This window comes from Talpa europaea (assembly GCF_964194135.1).
Source record: "Talpa europaea genome assembly, chromosome: 1".
Classification (NCBI taxonomy): domain Eukaryota; kingdom Metazoa; phylum Chordata; class Mammalia; order Eulipotyphla; family Talpidae; genus Talpa; species Talpa europaea.
The window spans coordinates 105,495,986-105,518,841 of NC_140073.1; the positions used below are offsets into that span (position 1 = coordinate 105,495,986).

The following is a 22,856-nucleotide window of genomic DNA, read 5'->3' on the forward strand; positions in this document are numbered from 1 at the left end:
TACGCATCATCATGTCTGTTTTAGACAACACAAATGAAACACTAAAGTTTTAGTTTGAAGCAAAAATTTAGGTGAAATGTGTATGAACAACAGTTTTGGGGAAAAAAATCCTGTCTCTCAGGAAGGGTGGTAATGGCAGAATAAAGATGAAGGAAGTTGAGACATTTTTTTACAGATAAATCTTCAGTATAGTTTATTATAGAAATATTACTTTAAAATTATCTTTTAAAGTTATACTTGTTCACATTTACCATCATCGAAAAGCTGCCTTATAATAGAATGGACTCTAGAGCTGCTGTATGAGCATATGTAGGGCTAACACATCAGTATAAGAATGATGAAAGGCAAAGCAATGAGAGTATCTCACTCTGGTCTATTACAACACTTTAAAATAATTCCTAAATAACTAATGTTAAATTATTAGGATAATTAGCCTCAAGAGAATTTAAGAATTGCCTGTGAAGGGAAATGTAAAGAGAAATGAAAACATATGTCCACAGATAAACTTATATATTAATGTCCATAGAAGCATTATTTACAACAGCCCAAAAGTAGAAACTATCTAGATGTCCATTGACTGAGAATGAATAAATAAAATGTGGTACACACATGCAAAGAAATATTATTTAGCAATAAAAAGAACTGAAGTATTACAACATGCTATATGGATGAAACTTGAAAACTTGCTACATGAAAGAAGCCAGACATAAAAGGTCACATAATGTATGGTCTCATTTATGTGAAATGTTTAAAATTGGCAAATCCATAGAAACAGAAAATAAATTAGTGGTGTCAAGGGCTGGGGAATATGGAGTGGGAAGTGACTGCCAATGGATACAGGCTTCTTTTTGAGGGAGATGAAAATATTCTAAAATTAGATAGAGAAGAGAGTCATACAGCTCTATAAACACACAAAGAAACACTAAACTATACTCATGAAAAGTTTACTCATTAAATAATACTTATTTCCCAGTCTTTAAATACATCATATTCTTTCTTGCTTCAGGGTATTTCTCCATGCTATCCTTCTAACTCCAACAATATTTCCCAAACGTACACTCCCATCTATATTTACACTATTTTATGACTTCTTATTACCCTTTAGATCTAAGTTTAAATTTCTCATCAGAGAGATCTTTTGATTTAGATATTCTTTTTCAACCCCATCATTTATTTCTTTGTGTAGTGATTATTATTACACCAATATTCTGTTTATCTGTTCCTCTCATTTTAATCATGCATTCACACTAAAATATAAGCTCTGAAATTTAGGGCCTCCCTCATGGCACAAGGGATTAAGCACTGCACCATGAAGCAATCTGCAGCCACTGCAGCACGAGTTCCATCCCGGGGCCAGCCAGGGAGCAACCCACATGGAGCAGCAGCCCTCTTCTGTCCAGCCTGCTGCTCCCCTCAGCAGTGTATTTCAATCAGTCTGCCTGTTCTATTCCCCACTCTGTCTCTGGTGAATCCTCTCACCCCCTGCATCTCTACCCTGTACCCCAGCTCTTGTATGCATAAATAAATGTCTTTTTAAAAAAAAAAATAAAATAAAATATAAGCTCTGAGAAAGCAAGGAATGGAGCTATCATGTTTATTGCCTTAGCTCTAGACACTTGAAAATGCTTAGCTTAGGAAAGCACTTAATAAACACATGCTGATAAATGAATGTCTGAATTAATCCTGCAGTAAGACCTGGCTTTTATGACACAGAAAACCAAACCAAATTCAGCCCTGACATAAACATCTTCTCTCTAAAACTATTATTTCAGCAGTCAATCAAATCAAGGTACAGAACTGAGGAAGAGGATTATGGGATAAAATTTCACTGTTAACTAAGTTGCCATGCACTAATCTGTAAACACAATATAAAGGTATTTGGTAAAATTCAAAAATCTTTTTCCACTCCTTTAGAAAAAGTACTTAAAGCAATTCAGAACTTTTAAAAATATTTTGAATTATGAACACAAGAATAGAATCAGGACTTAGAATGAAAGAACTGTAGTGATCCTGGTTAAAAAAATTAAATGCTGTAAATTGATTCACAAAGCTAAATGTAAATATCAACAATAATCCATAAATATATTACTTTTATGACATAAAAACAAAGAAATAAAATTTATTTGGAAATTGAAAATAAAATTCAATTAGTAAAAACCAGAACATGAAAGCTAAAGAAAGTTAGGGAAAATATGCTAAATTCCTCATCAAATGCTGATAGTAAAGAAATACATATACACTTAATATTTTTCTTGAAGGCCCTCAGTTTTCTTTTTTTAGGTTCCTAAATTTTTTTTCCATTATTTATAATCTTTTACAATGCTAACTAGGTTTTTTGTTTGTTTTTGTCTTCCCCGGTGAGTAGGAAAGCACACACTTTGTTAAGTAACAAAGATGTATAAAGCTCTTTATTATCTAAAGAGAATCCTGATGTTCATTTCTTGATATTCTGACAATGGCATGTATATTTGAAAGATTTTATTTCCACCCCACCTTTGGATCTAATTATTAAGATTTATGGGTTAATGTGGGCAACATCATATAGACACTGCAGGTGTTAGACAGAAGGCACAGTCTTGCTTGATCTCATTCTCACCCAACAGTTATCAACAACTCAGGTGAGAGAAACTGTGTTAAGGGGATAATTGGTAGAAAACATGCAGTTTACACTTTATGAAAGACACTCTAAAATATACTTGTGAATTAAGCAGAAGTTTGTGTATACAGATAATCTCATATGGTACCTACAGAAGTATTTCTACAGAATTCAACTTTGTTGTGATGCTATCAGCTAGACTGAGGGAAGCCATTAGAAAAAGCTGTGAAGCTCTCACTGTTTATAATATAAAGATAGTGCTGATGAGTATACTATTCTGCTTTATACAAATCTTTAGAAATATTACTGAGATAGACTTTTTAATATGTGATATCATTATGCAATTAATAGAACTATATAAGCATAATAGAACTATAAAATATATTATCATACAATAAATTGCACTATATAACAAACATAAGCATAAATTATAAAACTATAGTATATAAAATATATAGCCTATGATGAAATGAATGGCTAATGTTATTAATTTACAGCAAATGTATTGCTCTGGTTCAATGTTTTTCTTTTCTAATGCACAGAAATTGAGAATTATGGGACTACTGCATGTCTCCAATACCTGAAGAGTTAGAAAGCATTAGAAATAAATAGGGATATTTTAGAAAATATAACATCAAAGTCACTGCAGCAAACTCCCATATATTTGAATAATTTTGAAGTGAGAGAAAGCAACATTTCACTGATAAAAGGGTAATATTTTTAGTCTTATTTCAACCAATTAATAACTGCAGGGACATCCTTACTTCTGTAGGCAGCTTCTTCTTCTTCAATGATATCCCTTATCATTTCTAATGTCTCATTATTTTCAAGTGGATCCCGTAGACATTTGTATTTCAGGTTGCCCATGAAGAGCTGCAGCCCAATGAGCGCAAACACGCTCAGGCAGAACACGGTGAGGATCATGACATCTGACAGCTTCTTGACAGACTGGATCAGGGCCCCCACGATGGTCTTCAGGCCTGCATGTAAAAGGCAAAAATTGTTCAGAATGAAATAAAGCCTCTGAATGAGAAAAAAAGGACAAGTTTTCTTAGAAATGCATGCTTAATAACAAATCAATAACCTTAAATATCCTAGTTCAATAAAAGCCTACTAGTTCAAAAGGATGAATTTGCTGTTTTATATAAATTTTGCATCTACATATTACAGCAAATGATGAAAATTTATAAAGTTTTCCTCCAAAATACTCAAATTGTCAGAATTAATAATTTGTCTGCTTAAACTATAGCTACATTGCCCTGTAAAAACAATTTTTAGAAGTTCTCATTTGGTAAATGCCTGTCAAACAAACCATCTCTCTGTGATGACACCAAAACAAAGAGGCTGAATTGCAGCAAACAGTGAAAACTTAATAAATTTCAATTGTGAAATGGTTTGTTGAAGAAAGATAAAAAAAAATCAAGGTGTCATGCAATACCCACATGCTGGTATTTATTATCCCTCTTCTTCAATAGATGAAAAGCAATTAAGACAAATTGAAATTTTCATTCCTGGAGAAGCAAAATGTAAAATGAGGAGTTAAACAGGAGAGAAAATTTCAAGTTGAGATGTGAGCACAGTGGCCATCTTTATCCTCTAAGATGCATGCAATTGATTAAACGCAAAGGCTGACTTTTAACAATGATTATGAAAAGCATAAATCGAATTTCATTAAAGTTGCATAAGACAAAATCTTTGCCTTTCTTCCAAAAGATCAAAGTCAGCCCCAGTGTTTAACCCCACTCTCACCTGGAATGACTGAAATTGTTTTCAATGCTCGGAGAACTCTGAATGTTCTCAGTGCTGAGACATTGCCCAGGTCCACAAACTCTGTCACATATCTGTAATAGGGGAGTTTATACACAAACACATTGACAACACACACACAAACAAACGAAGAACAACTCCCAAATAGTTGGAGTTATGAGTGGCCTAATGCTTCACACCAATTACTTCTTACCTGGGATTACAGAAATAGTTTTCAAAGCTCTCAACACTCTGAAAGTTCGAAGAGCTGAAACATTGCCTAGGTTTACAAATTCTGTTAAATACCTGTAGAATTAAATCAGAGTTATTCAGAATTTTGATAGTGTCTATGATACTTACCTGTCCCTTTAGTTAAGTCAAGGTATTATCTATGTTTGGAAATTTTTTTTAAATGTATAGTTCTTTTTTTTCTCTAATTATAATAAATTTAATAAATTTTATCTGACTCATTTGATGCAAGTACAATACAAAAATATTATTGAAAAATGGTTTCATGTAAATTCCTAAATAATTAAATGCTTTGATTTAGATTTCAAAGTTAATGGTAATGTAGATACTGAATAGCCTATAAAACATCAGGTGCCAAATTTTGATAACTCTATGCAAACTGTCACAAAAAGTCACATACACTATGACTCCGTGCATATGAAATGTCTAGAGTACGCATATCCATAAAGGGGAGACATAGCTGAATAGTTTTCAGGGGATATGGCAGAATGGATTGGAAGTGATTGCTGTTTTAGGGTAATGAAAATATTCTGAAGTTATAGAGCGGTGATGGTTGCACAATTTTTGTTAACATACTAAATATATAAAACATTGAATTTCCTTCTTTGAAAGGATAAATTTTATAGTTCTGCACATTATACATCAACAAAAAAAAGGAGATGCTGAGAGAAACAGCCTTCTTTAAATCAGGTGGAAGTGCAGCAGTCATGTTACCATAAGGAGTCAGGTTGATGGACAAGCTGGGACAGGGTGAGGAAACTGGAGACTAAAATTTTAAGACCTGTATGCACTGTCTTTTTAAATAACACTTGGCAAAGGTGTGAACCTAAATGACACTGTATTTACTATCCATCCAAGTATTGAGCATGAAGGATGATGATGATCTTAATTATGTCATATATCTTTGAGTTAGAAATACTCTTTCTGAAAAAATTAATATTTGCTTATCAGTGACTATCTTCTATACAACATTCTTGAAATGCAACCATTACATGCAGGAAAAGTCAGGCTCCAAAAGTATATCCTTAATGGAATATTTTGTTGTCTGAGATTTTCATGAATTTGACATCTGAAAATATTAAAAATACTTACGCAAAAACAATGACGACAAAGTCCAGCCAGTTCCATGGGTCGCGAAGGAAAGTGAATTCTCCTACACAGAAGCCTCTAGCAAGGATTTTTATAAGTGATTCAAAAGTATATATTCCAGTAAAAGTGTACCTAAGCACAAGAATGCATTGGTGTGGTAAGGGTGACAAGAATAAAGCACAGTAGGAATCTTCATGATTTATTGTATCCTGATCAACCAAAGGAAATCCTCTATTGTAGTATGTCTGTTGGTTTATGGACCCACTATGTTAGAATAAACTACAGTAAAAATATTTCCTATGGGCCTCCCCGGTGGCGCAGCGGTTGAGCGCTGGGTTGCGAAGCTGCCCGCGGCCTCTGCAGCGCCGGTTCGATCCCCGGCTGCTCCCCGGCCACCGGAGGAGGGTCCCACATGGCGCGCAGACCTCTCCTGCCACTTGCTGCTCCCCTCAGCAGTGTACTTTGGTCCTTCTGCCTGCTCTGCTCCCCTCTCTGGCTCTGGTGAATTCTCTCACCCTCCCGCGCTTCTGACTGTACCCAGTGCTTGTATAAATAAATAAATAAAAATCTTTATTAAAAAAATAAATAAATAAATAAAAATATTTCCTAAAATTTTTTAGACGTACATATCAGAAACTTCTAGAAAGTAGAGGTATGTGAATAACTAAGGATATAGGTACTAGATTTGTTTAGAAAATATCCACATTGAGCCTATCAAAAATACACTTAAAAAGAAGAAGGAAGGATATCTAGAGTTCACTCTTTTAGAAAAGACAGTAGCATCTAGTTATTTTATTCTGCTGCCTAATGGGTTAAATACTGTAGAGATGAAAAAAATAACTGAAAGGAAAACAACTTTGTCACATGGGAAGATAAACATCACAATTTTTACATGCAATAATTTTCTGGTAGGAAAAGGGAAGTATAAAAATGATAATATTAAGACTATATTAAAATATATTTATACCCACTTACTCTACATTCTTGGTCCAATCTGGAGGGTTATTCAGGGTCATAAAGATGCAGTTTGTCAGAATAGTGCACATTATAAGCATGCTGAATAATGTGGCTTAGAATCAAGGAATATGATAAAAGGCCATAATGAAACTTTGAACATATGATAATGACACTTCTTTAAACATGAAGAACTTTTCTTTAGAAACAAATTTTAAACGAGCTTATAGACTTAACAACAATCTCTTTGAACAAGGGAGTAAAATTATCCTAAAGTACTAAAATTGCCATTCCCCCAATTTTCTCAGACTCCAATTCCAATAAAATTAAATTGATAAGCTGCAACTAAGGTCTTTTCTGGTGCAAAAGGAATAAAATCCTTATTTAATTAAAACAACAAAAACATTTAAAAGACCATTACAATTAAACATTTTTGAAAGGATATGAATGTACTAAAATCTTAATGGATATTCTTCTTAGAGGACTGAAAGGAGAGAGCATGTACAAAGCAGGTGAGGCGTTGAAACGGAAGATTGCTTTCCCTTTGTTCAACACTATGAAAGTCTGCAGGAGCAAAAAGAAAACAGTATGAGTTGAGAATTTCAAATTTCAGTCTAGAACATTAATATCAGCAGTTTACAAATCCACGTGGTAGTGTTAAATTAAAGGAATACCATCATATGCACCAGGAAATACAGTTCCAGTGCTACTGATACAGCTCTATACGTCATATTGGTGAATGAACTCCAAGCACATTTCTTTTCAGCATATTAAGAATTGAGCTATTGAAAAGTATGTATGGCTTAGAGCTCCCCAAATACAGTTTCTTAATTGTGACAATATTCTCAAAAAAAAAAAATCTAATATTTTCAGATGCCATTCCTGATTATTTCGCTATATCAATTATGTCTAAACTTAATTTAATGAAATTTCACTTTTACTCTGAAAATTACTTTTAAAATTTATGCCTAGTCTTTGAGTGTAACCATTGTTTCTTAAATTTCAATATACTGTGCTTTTTAAAATTTATTCATTCATTATTTTCTGACTGTAGAGTAAGTAAGTATGACATATGAGACAATGAAAGGAGTCTGAACAAAAATAAGACATGGGTTTGCACGCAAAAATATTTCTGAAAAGGTGGTAAGAACACAGTAACTCTAGTACAAGGCAAGATGTGACAGGCGTACTGAGAAATGGAAGAGCATCAGGGTGAAGAGACGACAGAGTCACATGTCTATCAGAATTATCTGGGAGACTTCATGAATCAGAGGTCATTGAGCTAACATGACATCCACATAACTACATAACCTTGGCAAAATCAAGTTACCTTACACTTGAAACAATGTGCTATTTTAAATTTAAATTCTTAATTTTAATTCACATTAAAAATTTCTTTAGGAAAGTTTAGATTTTAATACACCCAGAAGTTAATAATAAATAGGGAAAATAGGTATACCTATGAAATTTGGAGGATCAGTATGAATCTCGTCAGTAAATTCTAAAACCCTAGGTAGAGGAATATGGGTACTTACATGGCAGGTGTTCTTTGGTGTAAATGTCTATTTCTAAATCATAAACAGTATTAAAAACCAACAATACCTCAATACAAAGTCCTAATAGCAAATGTGTAGAGGTAATAGTGTAAATAAATTCCTTTAATTTTGCTCATTTATTAAGAATTTTTAAAAATAAATTTAGAGAATTATGGTACCTAAAGATCATAGTGTTGGACAAATCTGATTCTAAATACTAGATCCATCATTTAGTAGCCTGAGAGCTAGAACATAGTGTCTGTGAAACTCTTTAAGTTTCTGGTTACATTACAAATTCTTAGTAAATGGTGGGAGCAGTTGCTGATATTGTTGGTTATATAGTAAGTACCAAGGATATGAAAATAATAAGACAATGTACCTGTCCTCCAAATTCCCAGAGCAGAGAGTGACTGGCAATTTATTATTTCTTAAAGACACAAACTTTCACTTATAATGAAGGTACTTACAACAGTATTAAAATGCACTTATATATTCATCCCACATAAAAACGAAGTCTTAACTTCTATTATTAACTTATTCAGTACTATTTGTTCTAACAAAGTGTTGATAATTCCACTCAGATATAAATTAAAATTTGAACTAAGATCCATTCAGGATTAAGATTTTTAATCGAAGTGATGACTACAATATAGAAGAAATAAAATTTTTGTCAATTAATATGAATAATTTGAAACATCAAGGAATTAATACACAGAGAAGTTAACCCTAAAGTTGTAAATGAAAAATCAAAAAATTTTATCCAGAATGTTTGAGGAGCTAGGAAAAGGTACAAAAAGTCAATCATTTAAAGTCTCAAATCTGGGGCCTCCCTGGTGGCGCAGCAGTTGAGCGCTGGGCTGAGAAGCTGCCCGCAGCCTCTGCAGCGCCGGTTTGATCCCCAGCTGCCGGTGAGGGTCCCACTTGGAGTGCAGACCTCTCCTGCCATGCCCACTGCTCCCTCAGCAGTGTGTTTTATCAGTCTGCCTGTTCTGTTCCCCGCTCTGGCTCTGGTGAATTCTATCGCCCTCCCTTGCTTCTGACTGTACCCAGTGCTTGTATAAATAAACACATAAATCTTTAAAGTCCCAAATCTAAAGAAAATGACAAGATTCACTTAGGTCTTTGGACATTTGTTTACATATTAAGACTTGAGGATCCTAAAAAAGAGATTTTGTTTGGCCCAGTTCTACCCAAGGACACTGAGCAAATGTGGGATAGCCTTCTGTTGGTGTTCTGTTATGTGACTGGAGCTGGGATCAAGACATGGTGATAGGGTCATGCCCCAAATATTCTCTACCAAATAGTTCATCATGTAGTTACTACTGCTCCAATAGTTAATAAAGCTGTTATCCTCCATTCAAATGCAAATGTTTTCTCCCTACCTGATTGGTTAGTTCTTCAGTGGTCTCACTTAATCTGCTACTGAGCTGGGGATCTTCCTTTATCACATTCCTTATCTTTCATTGTCCTCCCTATGGAATGTCTTGTTGACCTTAGTCTTGGAGTGTTTGCTATTCCCACCAGAATTCATTGTATTCCTCTTGTCCTTATCTCTGGAGCCTTCCTTAACTCTCTGGAGGTCCCTACCTGCAATGTCCCTAAAACTACCTGATAACCCTAACTTGCCCTGTGACTCACTACTTTCCAAATCATTTTAAGGCAATTGAAGTTTATATCTCTGAGTTGGGGATTATTCTAGCAATATTTCTTCCCTCCTTAAGGTGCAGCTAGGTAAAGAGTATCCAGGTCCCTTTTGGAGGCATCCACACAGAGCTAGGAATTTTTCAGAATGAAGCAGTAAGATGAGAGAATACTTTTTATTTTGCCTGCTTCATTATTTACTCATTCCTTATTCATTTTTGTAAATTTATCAACATGATAGTTGCTACACAACAAAGACTAAAATATATTAAGAGATAGGGACTCAAACCAATTTGAATTTAAATATCTACAACAGGGCCTCCTTTGGTGGCTCAGGCGGTTGAGTGCTGTGCTGTGAAGCTGTCCGCAGCCTCTGCAGCACCAGTTCAATCCTGGCCAGCCAGCGAGGGTCCCACATGGCGCGGCAGACCTCTCCCGTTGCGCTGCTGCTCCCCTCAGCAGTGTATTTCGTCAGTCTGCCTGTTGTGCAACCCGCTCTGCTTCTGGTGAATACTCTCACCCTCCCACACACCTGGCCTGTACCTTGGTTCTTGTAGAAAATAAAAAAATAAGTCGTAAAAAAAAAATGTTTAAATATCTACAACAAAGACTTAATAGTATGTAAATTAATTTTGCAACTTAATTTCTTTATGCCCTTTGTCTTATCTAAAAACTGGGTATTACTTCCTGTTTCATCAAGATGTGATAATTGTGCTATTGGTTCATTAGAAAGCTTTGTAATATTTCTGGGGTTTCTTAGATACTCTGCTTTCTATTGGGTACTATCAGCTGTTTTTAATGTGAAACAAAATATTATGCTACTCATAGCAACTACTACTGAGGTAGATGTGTTTTTACCATAAAAAAGTAACTTTAGCCTATTAAATATTTCTTGAGACTTTTCAAGTTGTTCTTTTCTTTTAGTTGCTACAAAACTCCCTTTTATTTGTATCTCAGATGATTTCAAGCATGCATATATATATATATATATATATATATATATATATACAAATTCTTTTTTAAAATGGAACATATTCTGTCTTTCTTGGGACCTCTCAAATATAAGTCTGCAGGTGTTGTACAGCAAAGGACTGACAGAGAAAATTACACTTATCTAATCCTTTACTGTCTAATCTTCTTTGTCATTTTCAACCTGACTGTGTTGGCTCTGTGTGAGAAATGATGTTAATTCTCTTTTCATTTCCCTAGTAAAATAACCTTTAGTATAGTTGTTTCAAACTTTCTTGCATCTCCTTCATGTAGTCAGCACCTTCTCAGTTTTGCTACACTTATCAATGACTCTCCAAGGATAATTTCCACTCTTGAAGTATGAAAAATACTGAGACACCCCCCACCCCTCCCCATTTAATAGGCATTTCCTCTGAGGTGCCTACATTTACTTTAACCTATCAGGATTCTTACATTTATCCTATTTGCCCCTCGCGTCTCAGACAATAAGGTTTTTCCCTATTTCCCTAATGCAAATGCAGAATGTACTGTAGCTTGTTCCATGTCTGTTAAAATCATCAACCCCCTACAATAGCACTCCAACCATCTGTGTTTTGCAAGCTGAGAGTAAATTTACTTTACTTTCAAACATGCTCTTTTTTTTTTAATTTTATGTATAGATTTTATTTGATTTAGTGGTTGCTCAAAATAACATTTAGGTATCCTCCATACTTTTCAGTAAATACTGTCACTGAATTGAGTTTCATTATTTAGAGTGTAGTCTTGCATATCTGTGTCATATATTTCTGTTAGGACTTTGTTTTTTTTAAAACTTTTTAAAATTTTTTAAAATTCTTTTTTTAAATTATTATGTTTTTATTTTTCTACATCATTGGTCATTTTTAAACAATATTTGCTTCCCTCCACACCCTCAGGTGTAGTCCCCATAGAGTTTCCTTCACCAATGCACCCGTGCACCATCACCTCAGTCCCTTGTGCTCTTCCCTCCCTTCCTGATCCCTCTCCCTCCTTCTCCCCTGCAGTATGTCTCTGATTTTATAACTGTCTGTTTTTGCTTTGTTGTGTTTTGTACTGTTATTCTTTTACACTGATGTCTTATTTGGTTCCCCTATATTCCTGCTATAAGTGAAATCATCCAGTATTTTTCTTTTTCCTTCTGGCTTATTCACTGAGCATAATTCCTTCTAATTACATCCATGTTGTTGCGAATGGCATGAGTTTATCTTTTTTGATTGCTGAATAATATTCAATTGTGTGTATGTACCACATCTTCTTGATCCAGTCATCTATTTTTGGGTGTTTGGGTTGTTTCCAGGTTTTACCGATTGTAAATAGTGCTGCAATAAACATAGGGGTACAGGTATCTTTTTGGTATATTTGGCTCCTCAAGTGACCATCTTTCTGGTGGAAAATTTCATGCTATTAATACCTTCTCTTTGAATTTGTTATCCACCACTACCTTGCTTTAATTTTTCCACCACCTAACATAAACTGCTGACAAAGTTACCAAATCATCTTTCTTGTTCATATCAATAGATTTTTCCTAGCCTCAACTTTCTGGGTAATTTTATGAGATACTCAATTCTTTTCTTTTTTGAACAATGGAAAATTTTCTAATTTATGTCCTACTTCTCTGAGATTCCTTTCTAACTAACACCTTAAATGAAATAGCTCTTATAAACTCCATTATTCATTGACTGATAGTATATATTCCCATGGACTCAACTGTCACCTCCATGCATATGTATTCTAGATTATATCTCTAGATCTCATTTCTGGAGAAATTATTTTGTTCCTACCACTATGAGTTTATGTCATGTCCAGAAAGGCAGAACATTACACTGAACAATTTTAAAAGATTAAAGAAATCAAAAGTATTTTGTTGCTGTCAGAACCAGTTTTGATAAAAAATTAGAAAAAGTACATGTTCTGAAGAGTCCACACATGTATTCAGTTGAACATTATTGTCACAATGTGGTTTTTCACTAAAATCCACTTAAACACAATTTAAATTATCTTTTTGTACAGAAAGCAGCAAACAGAGACCCCACCACCGCAGTCACAGTAACCTCACTTTTTTGTCTGCGTAGTAGGGGTCCAGGTCCTCCAGGGGCTCTGATACCATGCCTGGAGGGATGTCGCCGTAGATAAAGGGGAGCTGTTTGCCAGCCTCCAAGTCACTGCTTGGCTTGGGGCCTTCTTCTTCTTCATCTTTCTTTTCTTCTTTGGGTTCTTTTGCTTTTCCTTCAGCAATACGTTGTTCAATAAGGGCAAGAGACTGTTTTGTGAAGTACACAAAACTCTGAGATCCTGGGGGAGGCAACATTGCCATCTTTTCATCCTGTATATTTTATTTCCCCTTGAGTTCCTTACATAAGAGGCCTAAGAGGAAACAGAAATAAAACCTTAAATGTTTGCCAGCCAGGAATGGCACATTAAATAATTGTTCTTCTGCTACTATTACTAGTACATTCAGTTTCAACTATAAGAATAATATTTTCAAAGAATGATTATCCTATTAAGCTAACATTTAAGCATACCATGTATATTCAAGACTTATTTTCCATACTCGAGACTTTTTTTTTAATTGAAATAACACTGCATTATAACATATATATATATATATATATATATCAGGGGTTCTTCATTGAGAATTAACATGTGTATATACTACATTAAGTTTAAGTTCAATTCTATCCTTCACCATATCATTACTCCTTTTGTGCCAATTTACCCACGCTTCCCTTCTGGTAACCGCTAATTGGTCTTAGAGTTCAAAGCTTTGTCTTTGTTCTTATACCACATGTGAAGGAAATCATATGTATCTGTTTTTGTCTGGCTTATTTCACTGGACAATTTCCTCTAGGTCTATTCATGTTTCAGGAAATGATAGGATTTTATAACTGAATAGTATTCCACACATTTTTCTTTATCTACTCATCAGTTATAGACACTCAGGTTGTTTCCAGTTTTTGGCTACTGTAAATAATGTTGCAATAAACATGGGATTGTATATATCTCTTCCAATTAAGGTTTTTATAAATTTTGGGGTAAATACCCAGAAGTAGGATAACTGGATCATATGGAATTTCTGTTTTTAATTTGAAGACTCTCAACACTGCTTTTCATAATGAATGCACCAATTCACATTCCCACCAACAGTGTTTCCATATCCTCTCCAACACTTGTTTCTTGTGAAACAGACTATATCAAAACCATCAACAAAATAAGTATAAAAGTTTACCTCAACATATTAAAGGCCATATATGACAAACTACAGCCAACATCATAATCAATGGTGAAAACTGAAAGCCTTTCCTCTAATATCAGTAACAGCACAAGGATGTCCACTCTCTCCTATTCAGTGTGGTAGAGGAAGTCCTAGCTAGAGCAATTTCACAAGGAAAAGATTTAAAGAGTATCCAAACTATAAGGAAGAAATAAAATTTCACTTTTTGCAGATCACATAATAGAGGAAATTTTAAAAATGCCATTAAAAAGCTATAGAAATAAATTAATTCAGTAAAGTGGAAGGCTACAAAATTAATATCTAAATATCTTCTATTTCCATATGCAAAAAGTGAACTAGCAGAAAAAGAAAAAAATCCCACTTATAATCATATCAAAAGAATTAAATGCCTTGGGGGCCTCCCCTGTGGCCCAGCGGTTGAGCACTAGGTTGCGAAGCTGCCCACAGCCTCTGCAACACCGGTTTGATCCTGGGCTGCTCACTGGCCACCTGCGAGGGTCCTACATGGCGCGCAGACCTCTCCTGCCGCCTGCTGCTCCCCTCAGCAGTGTACTTTGGTCCTTCTGCCTGCTCTGCTCTCCGCTCTGGCTCTGGTGAATTCTCTCACCCTCCCACGCTTCTGACTGTACCCAGTGCTTGTATAAATAAATAAATAATTAATTAATTCTTTAAAAAAAAAGAATTAAATGCTTTGGAATACATTTAACCAAAAAGGTAAAAGACATACACAGACATAAACTATTGTTGAAAGAAACAGAAGAAACAAAGAGATGGAGTGGGATAATTAACATTGTTAAAATGGCTATGTTACCTAAAGCAAGATACAGAGTCAATGCAATCCCCATCAAAATTCCAATGACATTTTTCACAGAAATAAAAAAAAAAATCATAAAATTTATTTGGAACAAGCCACTCCAAATAGCAAAAATATTCTTGAGAAAGAAGGAAAATAAAGGGAGTTATGTGTTCCCAGACTTAAAATGATACTACAAGCAGTAGAAATTAAAACAGCTTGGTACTGGAGTAAAAACAGGCACAACAACCAATGGAACAGAATTGAGAACCCAGGGGAAAATATCGAACACACTCATATGGACAACTAATTTATGACAATGAAACCAAGAGCTTACAATGGCGCAAGAAAGTCTCTTCAATAAATGGTTCTGGGAAACTGGATAACCACATGCAAAAGAATGAAACTAGATGACTAGCATCAAACAAAAAATTAATTTAAAATGGATGAAAGACTTGAACAGAAGACCTGAAACCATAAACATCTGTATATTAATATCTAAACTCAAAACTTCACAATTTTAAAGTAAAAAAGTAACATTTTCATAGAGAATTTTTAAAAATTCTTTTTACTTTTCATCTGTATCCACTTTCAGTGCAATTCAACTCAGATTTCCTCTTTCAAAAGTCTAAGACAGGGCCTCTGAGGGTGCCACCCTCTGTTTTTCTCTTGTCTCTCTGATCACATGAACCTCTTCTGTCCTCCATCTTTAACATGCTTACCTTCTCTGCTTCTTTCTCTTTGGAAAGCTAATTTTCTGTGAAATGAGGTGGTGGAAGATTGTTTTATCCATTTATATTTTCTAACAATAAATATATATCCCTTTACAAATCAGAAAAGAAATATATTTCCATTTTGAATTAAAACATTTCAGGAGGGCCTCCCCGGTGGCTCAGTGATTGAGCGCTGGTTGCGAAGCTGCCCACAGCCTCTGCGGCGCCGGTTCGATCCCCGGCTGCTCCCCGGCCACCGGAGGAGGGTCCCACATGGCACGCAGACCTCTCCTGCCGCCCGCTGCTCCCCTCAGCAGTGTCCTTCGGTCCTTCTGCCTGCTCTGCTCCCTGCTTTGGCTCTGGTGAATTCTCTCACCCTCCCGCGCTTCCGACTGTACCCTGTGCTTGTATAAATAAATAAATATTAAAAAAAATTTTTTTTCAGGAAAATATTTTAGGAAAAACAAATATGGGAAATGTTTGTAATATATTCAATATAATAAGAAATGAAACCATTCTGATATAAAATTAAAACTATGATTTCCATAATTATATATATATAAATACATACAAAAATTACCAGAGGAAAGGGAAACTTTTATTATTATTTTTAAAAATTGATTAATTAATTTACATTTTTGCATAGAAGAACTGGGGTGTAGGCCAGAGCTGGGGAGAGGGGGCAGTGAGAGGATTCACCAGAGACAGAGTGGGGAGTAGAATGGGCAGTTTTACTGACATACACTGCTAGGGGGAGCATCAGGCAAAAGAGGAGAGGTTTGCTGCACCATAGTGGGTTAGCTCCCTGACCAGGCATCGAACTTAAGCCATAGCAGTGATAGCGCTGAGATTTAACCCCTAGGTCACCAGGGAGGCCCTGGAAAGGGAACATTTTAAAATGTAGAAAATTTTTTTCTATAGTATTAGTTTCTCTATAGTATTAGTTTGGAATATCATAAATAAAAGAGCTTGAAAAATAACATTTCTTACTTTTAATAGAACAGACTCATCATTTGAATGTCAAGTTAATTTTATAACTCCTCCATCAGAAAATATTATGAGTTTTTACTTTGCCCAAGATTTGGAGTACACTAACTTCCAGTATGTCAACCCTCTAGATGATTTCCCCTCAGTATTTGGGCACAGTATAAGCATAACCCTTTACCAGAAATTTATGTACTTTAAAAAGAAGTCATAAATCAGTATAAATATAATATAAAAATGATCATTTTACAATGTAATGATGTGTTTTAAAATTTATAAAGCATATCTAGCTATTCTGAATGATGCTTTTTTTTTTATGGTTTACTATATATGTGAGTTGGCTTCTTGGCATGGCATGTATCATCACATTTCCTGTACTCACTGATCTTCATTTTAAATGTTTTTACTGAATACTTAATCTGGGCATATTACCATATTAGGTATTTAATGCTTGGAGAGTAAGGAGAAACATAGTTTTTCTCTTTAAAGAACTTATATTCTAAAAAGAAAAACCAATCACTGAATCAAATAGTAAAGATAAACCTGGTTTCCCTGTAGTAAAAAGTTTCACAAATTTCTGATATAAATTCATGGATACGTTTATCAGTGTCTCCAGTGTGGAAACCTACAAGTCTCTTATAATAGGTCAGCAGATATGTAGCAACATTTCATGGAAGAGAATATATTGACAACCATGCAATGACACATTTGAAAATAAGGATACATCCATACTTACAGGTTCAGTATTAAGAGCAAATAAGGATAAGTTTGGTCTACTCTATTGGCCACAAGTAGCTAATATCATTGTTTGTAAAAAAAAAAAAAAAAAAAAAAAAAAAAAAAAAAAAACTGGGACAATTAATTTACTATGTGTTTGTTAGTTTGCCCTTTGTAAGTTTTTTACTAAGATTATTCACTACACATTATACATCAACATCTGTAAATAGATAAAAAGCAACCCCTAATGATTGTCTATTTTACAAGGCTGCAGATATTTTCCCATCTGTATTCAAGTATGAAGCAATGGGGTTTATCCCCAGGATATTAACTCTTACTTAATTGAGGTAAGACATTCTCAATTTTACTAGAGCTGAGGGAGAGGTGGACTCTTCCTGTCTGTTCCTTACACATATGCCCTAAAAAAACTTTTAGAAATCAATAAAGTGACTGGCTACAGATCTATTTCAAAAATCAGTTCTGTTCCTATATGCAAACAACAAACTAAAAGAGAATGAATTCAAGAAAACTGTTCCATTTATATCAACATCAAAAAAAAATTTAAATACCTAGGAGTAAACTTAACAAGGTGAAGGATCTGTACAATGAAAACTATAAGACACTGTTTAAAAAAATGTAAAACACAGGAAATGTAAAGATTCTCTGCTCATAGTTTGAAAGAATTAACATTGTTAAAATGGCCATCCTACCCGAAGAAATATACAGATTCAATGTAATCTCCATTAAAATTTCAAAGGCATTATTCAAAGAAATAGAAAAAACATTCAGAAATTTATATAGAACCACAAAAGCCCCCAAACAGCCAAAGGAATTCTGACCAAAAAAAAAAAAAAAAAAAAAAAAGAACAACAGTGGAATCATACACCCAGACCACAAACTATACTACAACACTATAGTAATAAAAACAGTATGGAACCAGAGTTAAAAAAAAAAAAAAACAGACAAAGGGAATAGGAATGAGGATCCAGAAGTAAACATACATTCATATGGACAGTTAATCTCTGAAAAAGGAGACAAGGACATACATTGGAGAAATGAAAATTTCTTCAACAATCGATGTTGGAAAAACTGGATAGCCACATGCCAAAAAAAGGAAATTAGGTCCACTTTCTTATACCACATAAAAAAATTAACTCAAAATGGATTAGAGACTTGAATGTAAGACCTGAAACCATAAAATACATAGAAGACACCTTAGGCAAAACATTCCATGATATTGGCTTCAAAGATGTCTTTGGGGACTTGACTACGACAGTAAAGGAAATAAAAATAAATGAATGGGACTACATCATGAAGCCCTACATACAGGGATAAACCCTGGGAGTAAGAGGATGAATTCAACCTCAAATTTGAATTCAGAGTCCAGAGTGCCATTACATTATGTCCCCCTACCTCTCGCCAACTAATTATAGTCCAAGTCACAAATCTTGAGAAACCACTGACGTAAACCCTAACACCAATTCTTATCTAAATGACTGAAAAGGAAAAATGTGACTTGTGCCCATCATCCATGTTGGCAAAGGTCTCTGGGGCCTCTGTTATCTTTTTGGCACATGGTAGGTACCTAATATTGGAACTCGAAAGGACAATTCCCAAATGATTAGTAGTGTCAGAGTGTCAACATCTCAGGTAAGACATGTATGTATTCTGTCCACAATTTTGTAATATGAACTGTTTTTTTGGTAATGCTTATTAACAGCATACATTGTCTTATATATGAAATCCACTGCTAAAGAATGGAGTAAGTTATTCTCTTAAAACTATTTCCTATAAAATTCCTCCAAAAGTTTCATAGGGCAACTTCCAACATTTCTTGTAGAAAGCAATTAATGCTTGAAACTCTTTAAATAAGTTTAAAGGGATTAAGGTGTGACTATTACCTTATCCCAAGGAGCAGAATAATTACATGCTCATAACTATATAATAATCTCAGGCTCTGTTTTACATTCCATCACTGAGCCCCTTGTATGTAGCTAAATTAAATTCTATTTGTATAAAATTAAAATTGATCCAATAAAGCATTTTGAAGATCTGCCAAAATATGAACTAAATTGGGTCAGTTCTAAATTACTCGAGCCAATGTAAAAATAAGCAAAAAAGAATGTTTTAGTAGTGTTCATTGTTGTCAAGTGAAAAATTGCTTTGAAAATCACTTCTCTAGAAATAGTTTCCACAGGTCAAAATTTGACTAGAGTGTCATTTGTCTTTAAAGCATTCTCAAGACACCTTGAAATCTATACATGAGCATTTCAAAAAGCCCCTGACGAGAAGTCATGCCTAACATAGCAGTGATAATTCATGTTGGTGATATGTACCCTTGATAAGAAATGCTGAGAATGGTACATATAAGTCTTCATTTCCCAAGCTCATAACCTCAATCTAATTACGAGAAAAACTTCAGAAAAATACCAGTTCAGCAACATTTTACAAAATAGCTGACCAATACTCCTTCAAACAGTTAAGACCATCAAAAACAAAGACAGTGTGAGAAATAACCCAGAGATGCCTAAGGAGATGTGATAATAAAATATAATGGAGTATCCCTGGAAATAAAAAAATACAATAAGAAAAACCTAGTAAAATATGAATAATGTAAGAACACTGGCTAATAATAATGTATCAATATGGTTTTTATTAAATTTGACAAATGTATCACATTAATGTACATTGTTAATAGTGGAGTAAACTGATATGGGGCACATGGAACAACTGCATAACTAACATTTCACAACCCTAAAACTATGCCAAGATAAAAAAAATTTTAAAAATCATAGATGTAGAATTACACTATTATCATATAACATTAAGAATGTCTCAGAAATTTGACTTTGTCAAATATATTGTTATCTGTATTATCTATAATCTACAGAAGCAATAACAGACCTACAAATTTGAACTACTTTTAATTAAAATTAGTCAAAATTAATACACTGAACAGTATTTTACACAGTACAAAATAGCATCAGTTTGATCAGTAGGCAATCCATTAGAAATACTGGTTAATTTTTTACAGTCATTATGCTAGAAAGGATACTTTTCTATAAATATGTCCTAGTAGGTAAAGAATGAGCTTACAACTTACAAACATAGAACTAGACCGTGGTCACAATGTCTGCTCTAATTATACTTGAATCACTCTGCCCAAGTAGGATAAAATATATCCGTAAAGGTTGGTGTGTTTTTTTCTTTTAGAATAAGGATAGTTTTACTCACTTGGTAGTGTTAAGTATTATAAACATTCTTTAAGTAGATAAATTAAAGCTTTATTATCTATCTGTCTTAATGATGCTGTTAAGATACAAAAGGCTCTCTTTTGGTTTCTGTACTACTTCAAGAATTTTGGGGAATACTGAGATGAAAGAAAATTTCCATCTTACTGACTTCTGAACACCTGATAGCATCATCAAACCAAGACAACAGACAGCTCCACCCTGGCTGTCAGGGATATATAACCCCTTTTCTTAAAAACCACAAAATCTTCTTTTGCCATCATGACATTTAAAAATCCCCTCCAGGGCCTCTCTGGTGGCACAAGGGGATAAAATGCAACCTATGAAGCTCTCCGCAGCCACTGCAGCACAAGTTTGATCCCTGGCCAGCCAGGGAGCAACCCACACGTCACAGCAGACCTCTCCTGACTTGCCTGCTTCTCCCCTCAGTGGTGTATTTCAGTCAGTCTGCCTGTTTTGCTCCCCCTTCTGTCTCTGGTGAATCCTCTCACCCTCCACACCTCTGGCCTGTACCCCAGTTCTTATATACATAAATAAATAAATCTTTAAAAAAATTAAAATAAAATAAAAATCTCTTCCTATATTCAATGATATCCCCTTGATATGTTTTATAATCATAAAATCTAAAATGCCCTGGTGAAAGAGAATGGCCTCACTGGGAAATGGGTGCAATGCTTACTCCAGTATGAACTCCATGATATAAGCTCTCTTGCAAGAGAACTGAAAAACTTTCAGGAGTTGGAAAGTTTGTTTTACCATTGCTCAATTGGCACCAAAGAAAGCACTGGGATCTTCCTGCCCCAACCTCAATACACAAATGGAATATCAAGGGTGGGAGTGAGGGTGAAGGGGCCCAATGGAACATGGTGGAGGATTGTTAGGGCACTGGTGGTAGGTAGAGTGTGAATGTGTGGAGGTTTGAACCTATAAGCCCTGGAATAGGTACAAAGATGTAAACCTACTTTACCTCAACAAACATAATTTGAGGGAGGGGAAAAAAGGTGCTGCAAATTAAGTCAACAAGGCAGATAAAGCTGACACTTTCAAAGACAACAGGAAGTAAAGTCATTTAGTAACTTATTTAGATTAAAAAGAAAGAAAGAAAGAAAGCTGCCAGAGAACTGAATTTGGAGAATATAGGGGGAAAATACATTAAACAAGATTTGAGCCCAATTCAACCTGCTATCCGAATGGTAATGTTAAGGCCTCTCAATAGTTTTCATTTTACTAATTTCTAAACACCTGATAACATCAATGGAAGAAGGAAACAGACTTATCCACCCTGGTTGTAAGGAATACAATTAAAAATTTGGCTCCATCCTTGGCAGAATGACCACAGCATCTATGTTACAAACTAAGATCTTTTATCAAGAATAAATGCTACATCACCTTAAGACAGTATGCTAACAGGCATAAACTGTGACTAGGCAAGCTCAGATAAATGCTCATCTTGCTTTTGAGAGGTCTTTGGAGCAATTACCAAATAGGACCCAATATCCTGGAATTGTTTTGTAACATTTTTCCTTTTTATGGAAGAATATGAGCAAATTGTCTCAATCATCATTCTTTATCAAATTATGCCACAATTATCATGTACTTTCCTGAAAGATAGATTTTATGGCTGCACAGCCATATTAAAATAAACATAAGCAGAACTTAACTCTTCAATTTTTCAGATTTAATCATTCTTAAATCTAACATTTGGGAAACTTGTTCTTTAATACATTCTATTGAGTCTGAGAGCTTGGGACCATTCAGATAACTGAAGATTCCCAACTCCAGATTGAAGACTGGAAATTTAACAGTGTAATCTCCATAAAAAAGGGCAGGTTACAAGTTCCCTGTCCCCCCTAATGAAGGGTGGAGCTGAGCAACTAGGGGAAGCTAGAAAAGATTAGGAGAGAAAGGAAGAGACAGGTAGAGCAAAAAGACATGAAGAAGTTCTGCTTGCCTCTCAGTTTTGGATTGCACCAGGGACCTGGGAGACATGAAAAAAGATATATAAGATATGTAGAGACGATGATGAGTAACCTGCAGGGACAATGGCAGCCTTTACCTTGATTTATACTTTGAATTTGCCCCTTTCATCCCAGGCTTGCCTGGCCCCTTCTGCCCCTTTCCTATAGTTCCCTACCAGAAGGTGCCTTAAACTTGTGGCAAGTTTTAAGCCTTCAGACAGCTAACCTTGGGCCAACTCTGTTTGGCTGGGCATTTACTCACAAGAGGATGGGTAACGTTTACTGAAAAACTATTATCCTTTTTTTCCCTCTATGCATACTATTCTATTTCAGTTCTTTCACACTAATAGCATGCTTTGTCTTTATGCAGCAGATGGCAGAACCTATTTAGAGCGTGTCTGCTTGGGGGTC

The 22,856-nt window shown here is 34.8% G+C and overlaps 1 protein-coding gene across 1 annotated transcript in view; it reads right to left on the reverse strand.

The window, feature by feature from the left end:
- Positions 1-13,111, reverse strand: part of SCN9A (sodium voltage-gated channel alpha subunit 9) — a gene marked incomplete at both ends in the record, with an annotated part of 73,606 nt that extends 60,495 nt beyond the window's left edge. The window contains 6 exons of the mRNA XM_084257828.1: positions 3,361-3,576; positions 4,557-4,648; positions 5,684-5,812; positions 6,656-6,749; positions 7,084-7,198; positions 12,854-13,111. Coding sequence (XP_084113954.1) covers positions 3,361-3,576; positions 4,557-4,648; positions 5,684-5,812; positions 6,656-6,749; positions 7,084-7,198; positions 12,854-13,111 — 904 coding nt within the window. The remainder of the gene's footprint in view (positions 1-3,360; positions 3,577-4,556; positions 4,649-5,683; positions 5,813-6,655; positions 6,750-7,083; positions 7,199-12,853) is intronic.
- Between the last annotated feature and the right edge of the window lie 9,745 nt (positions 13,112-22,856).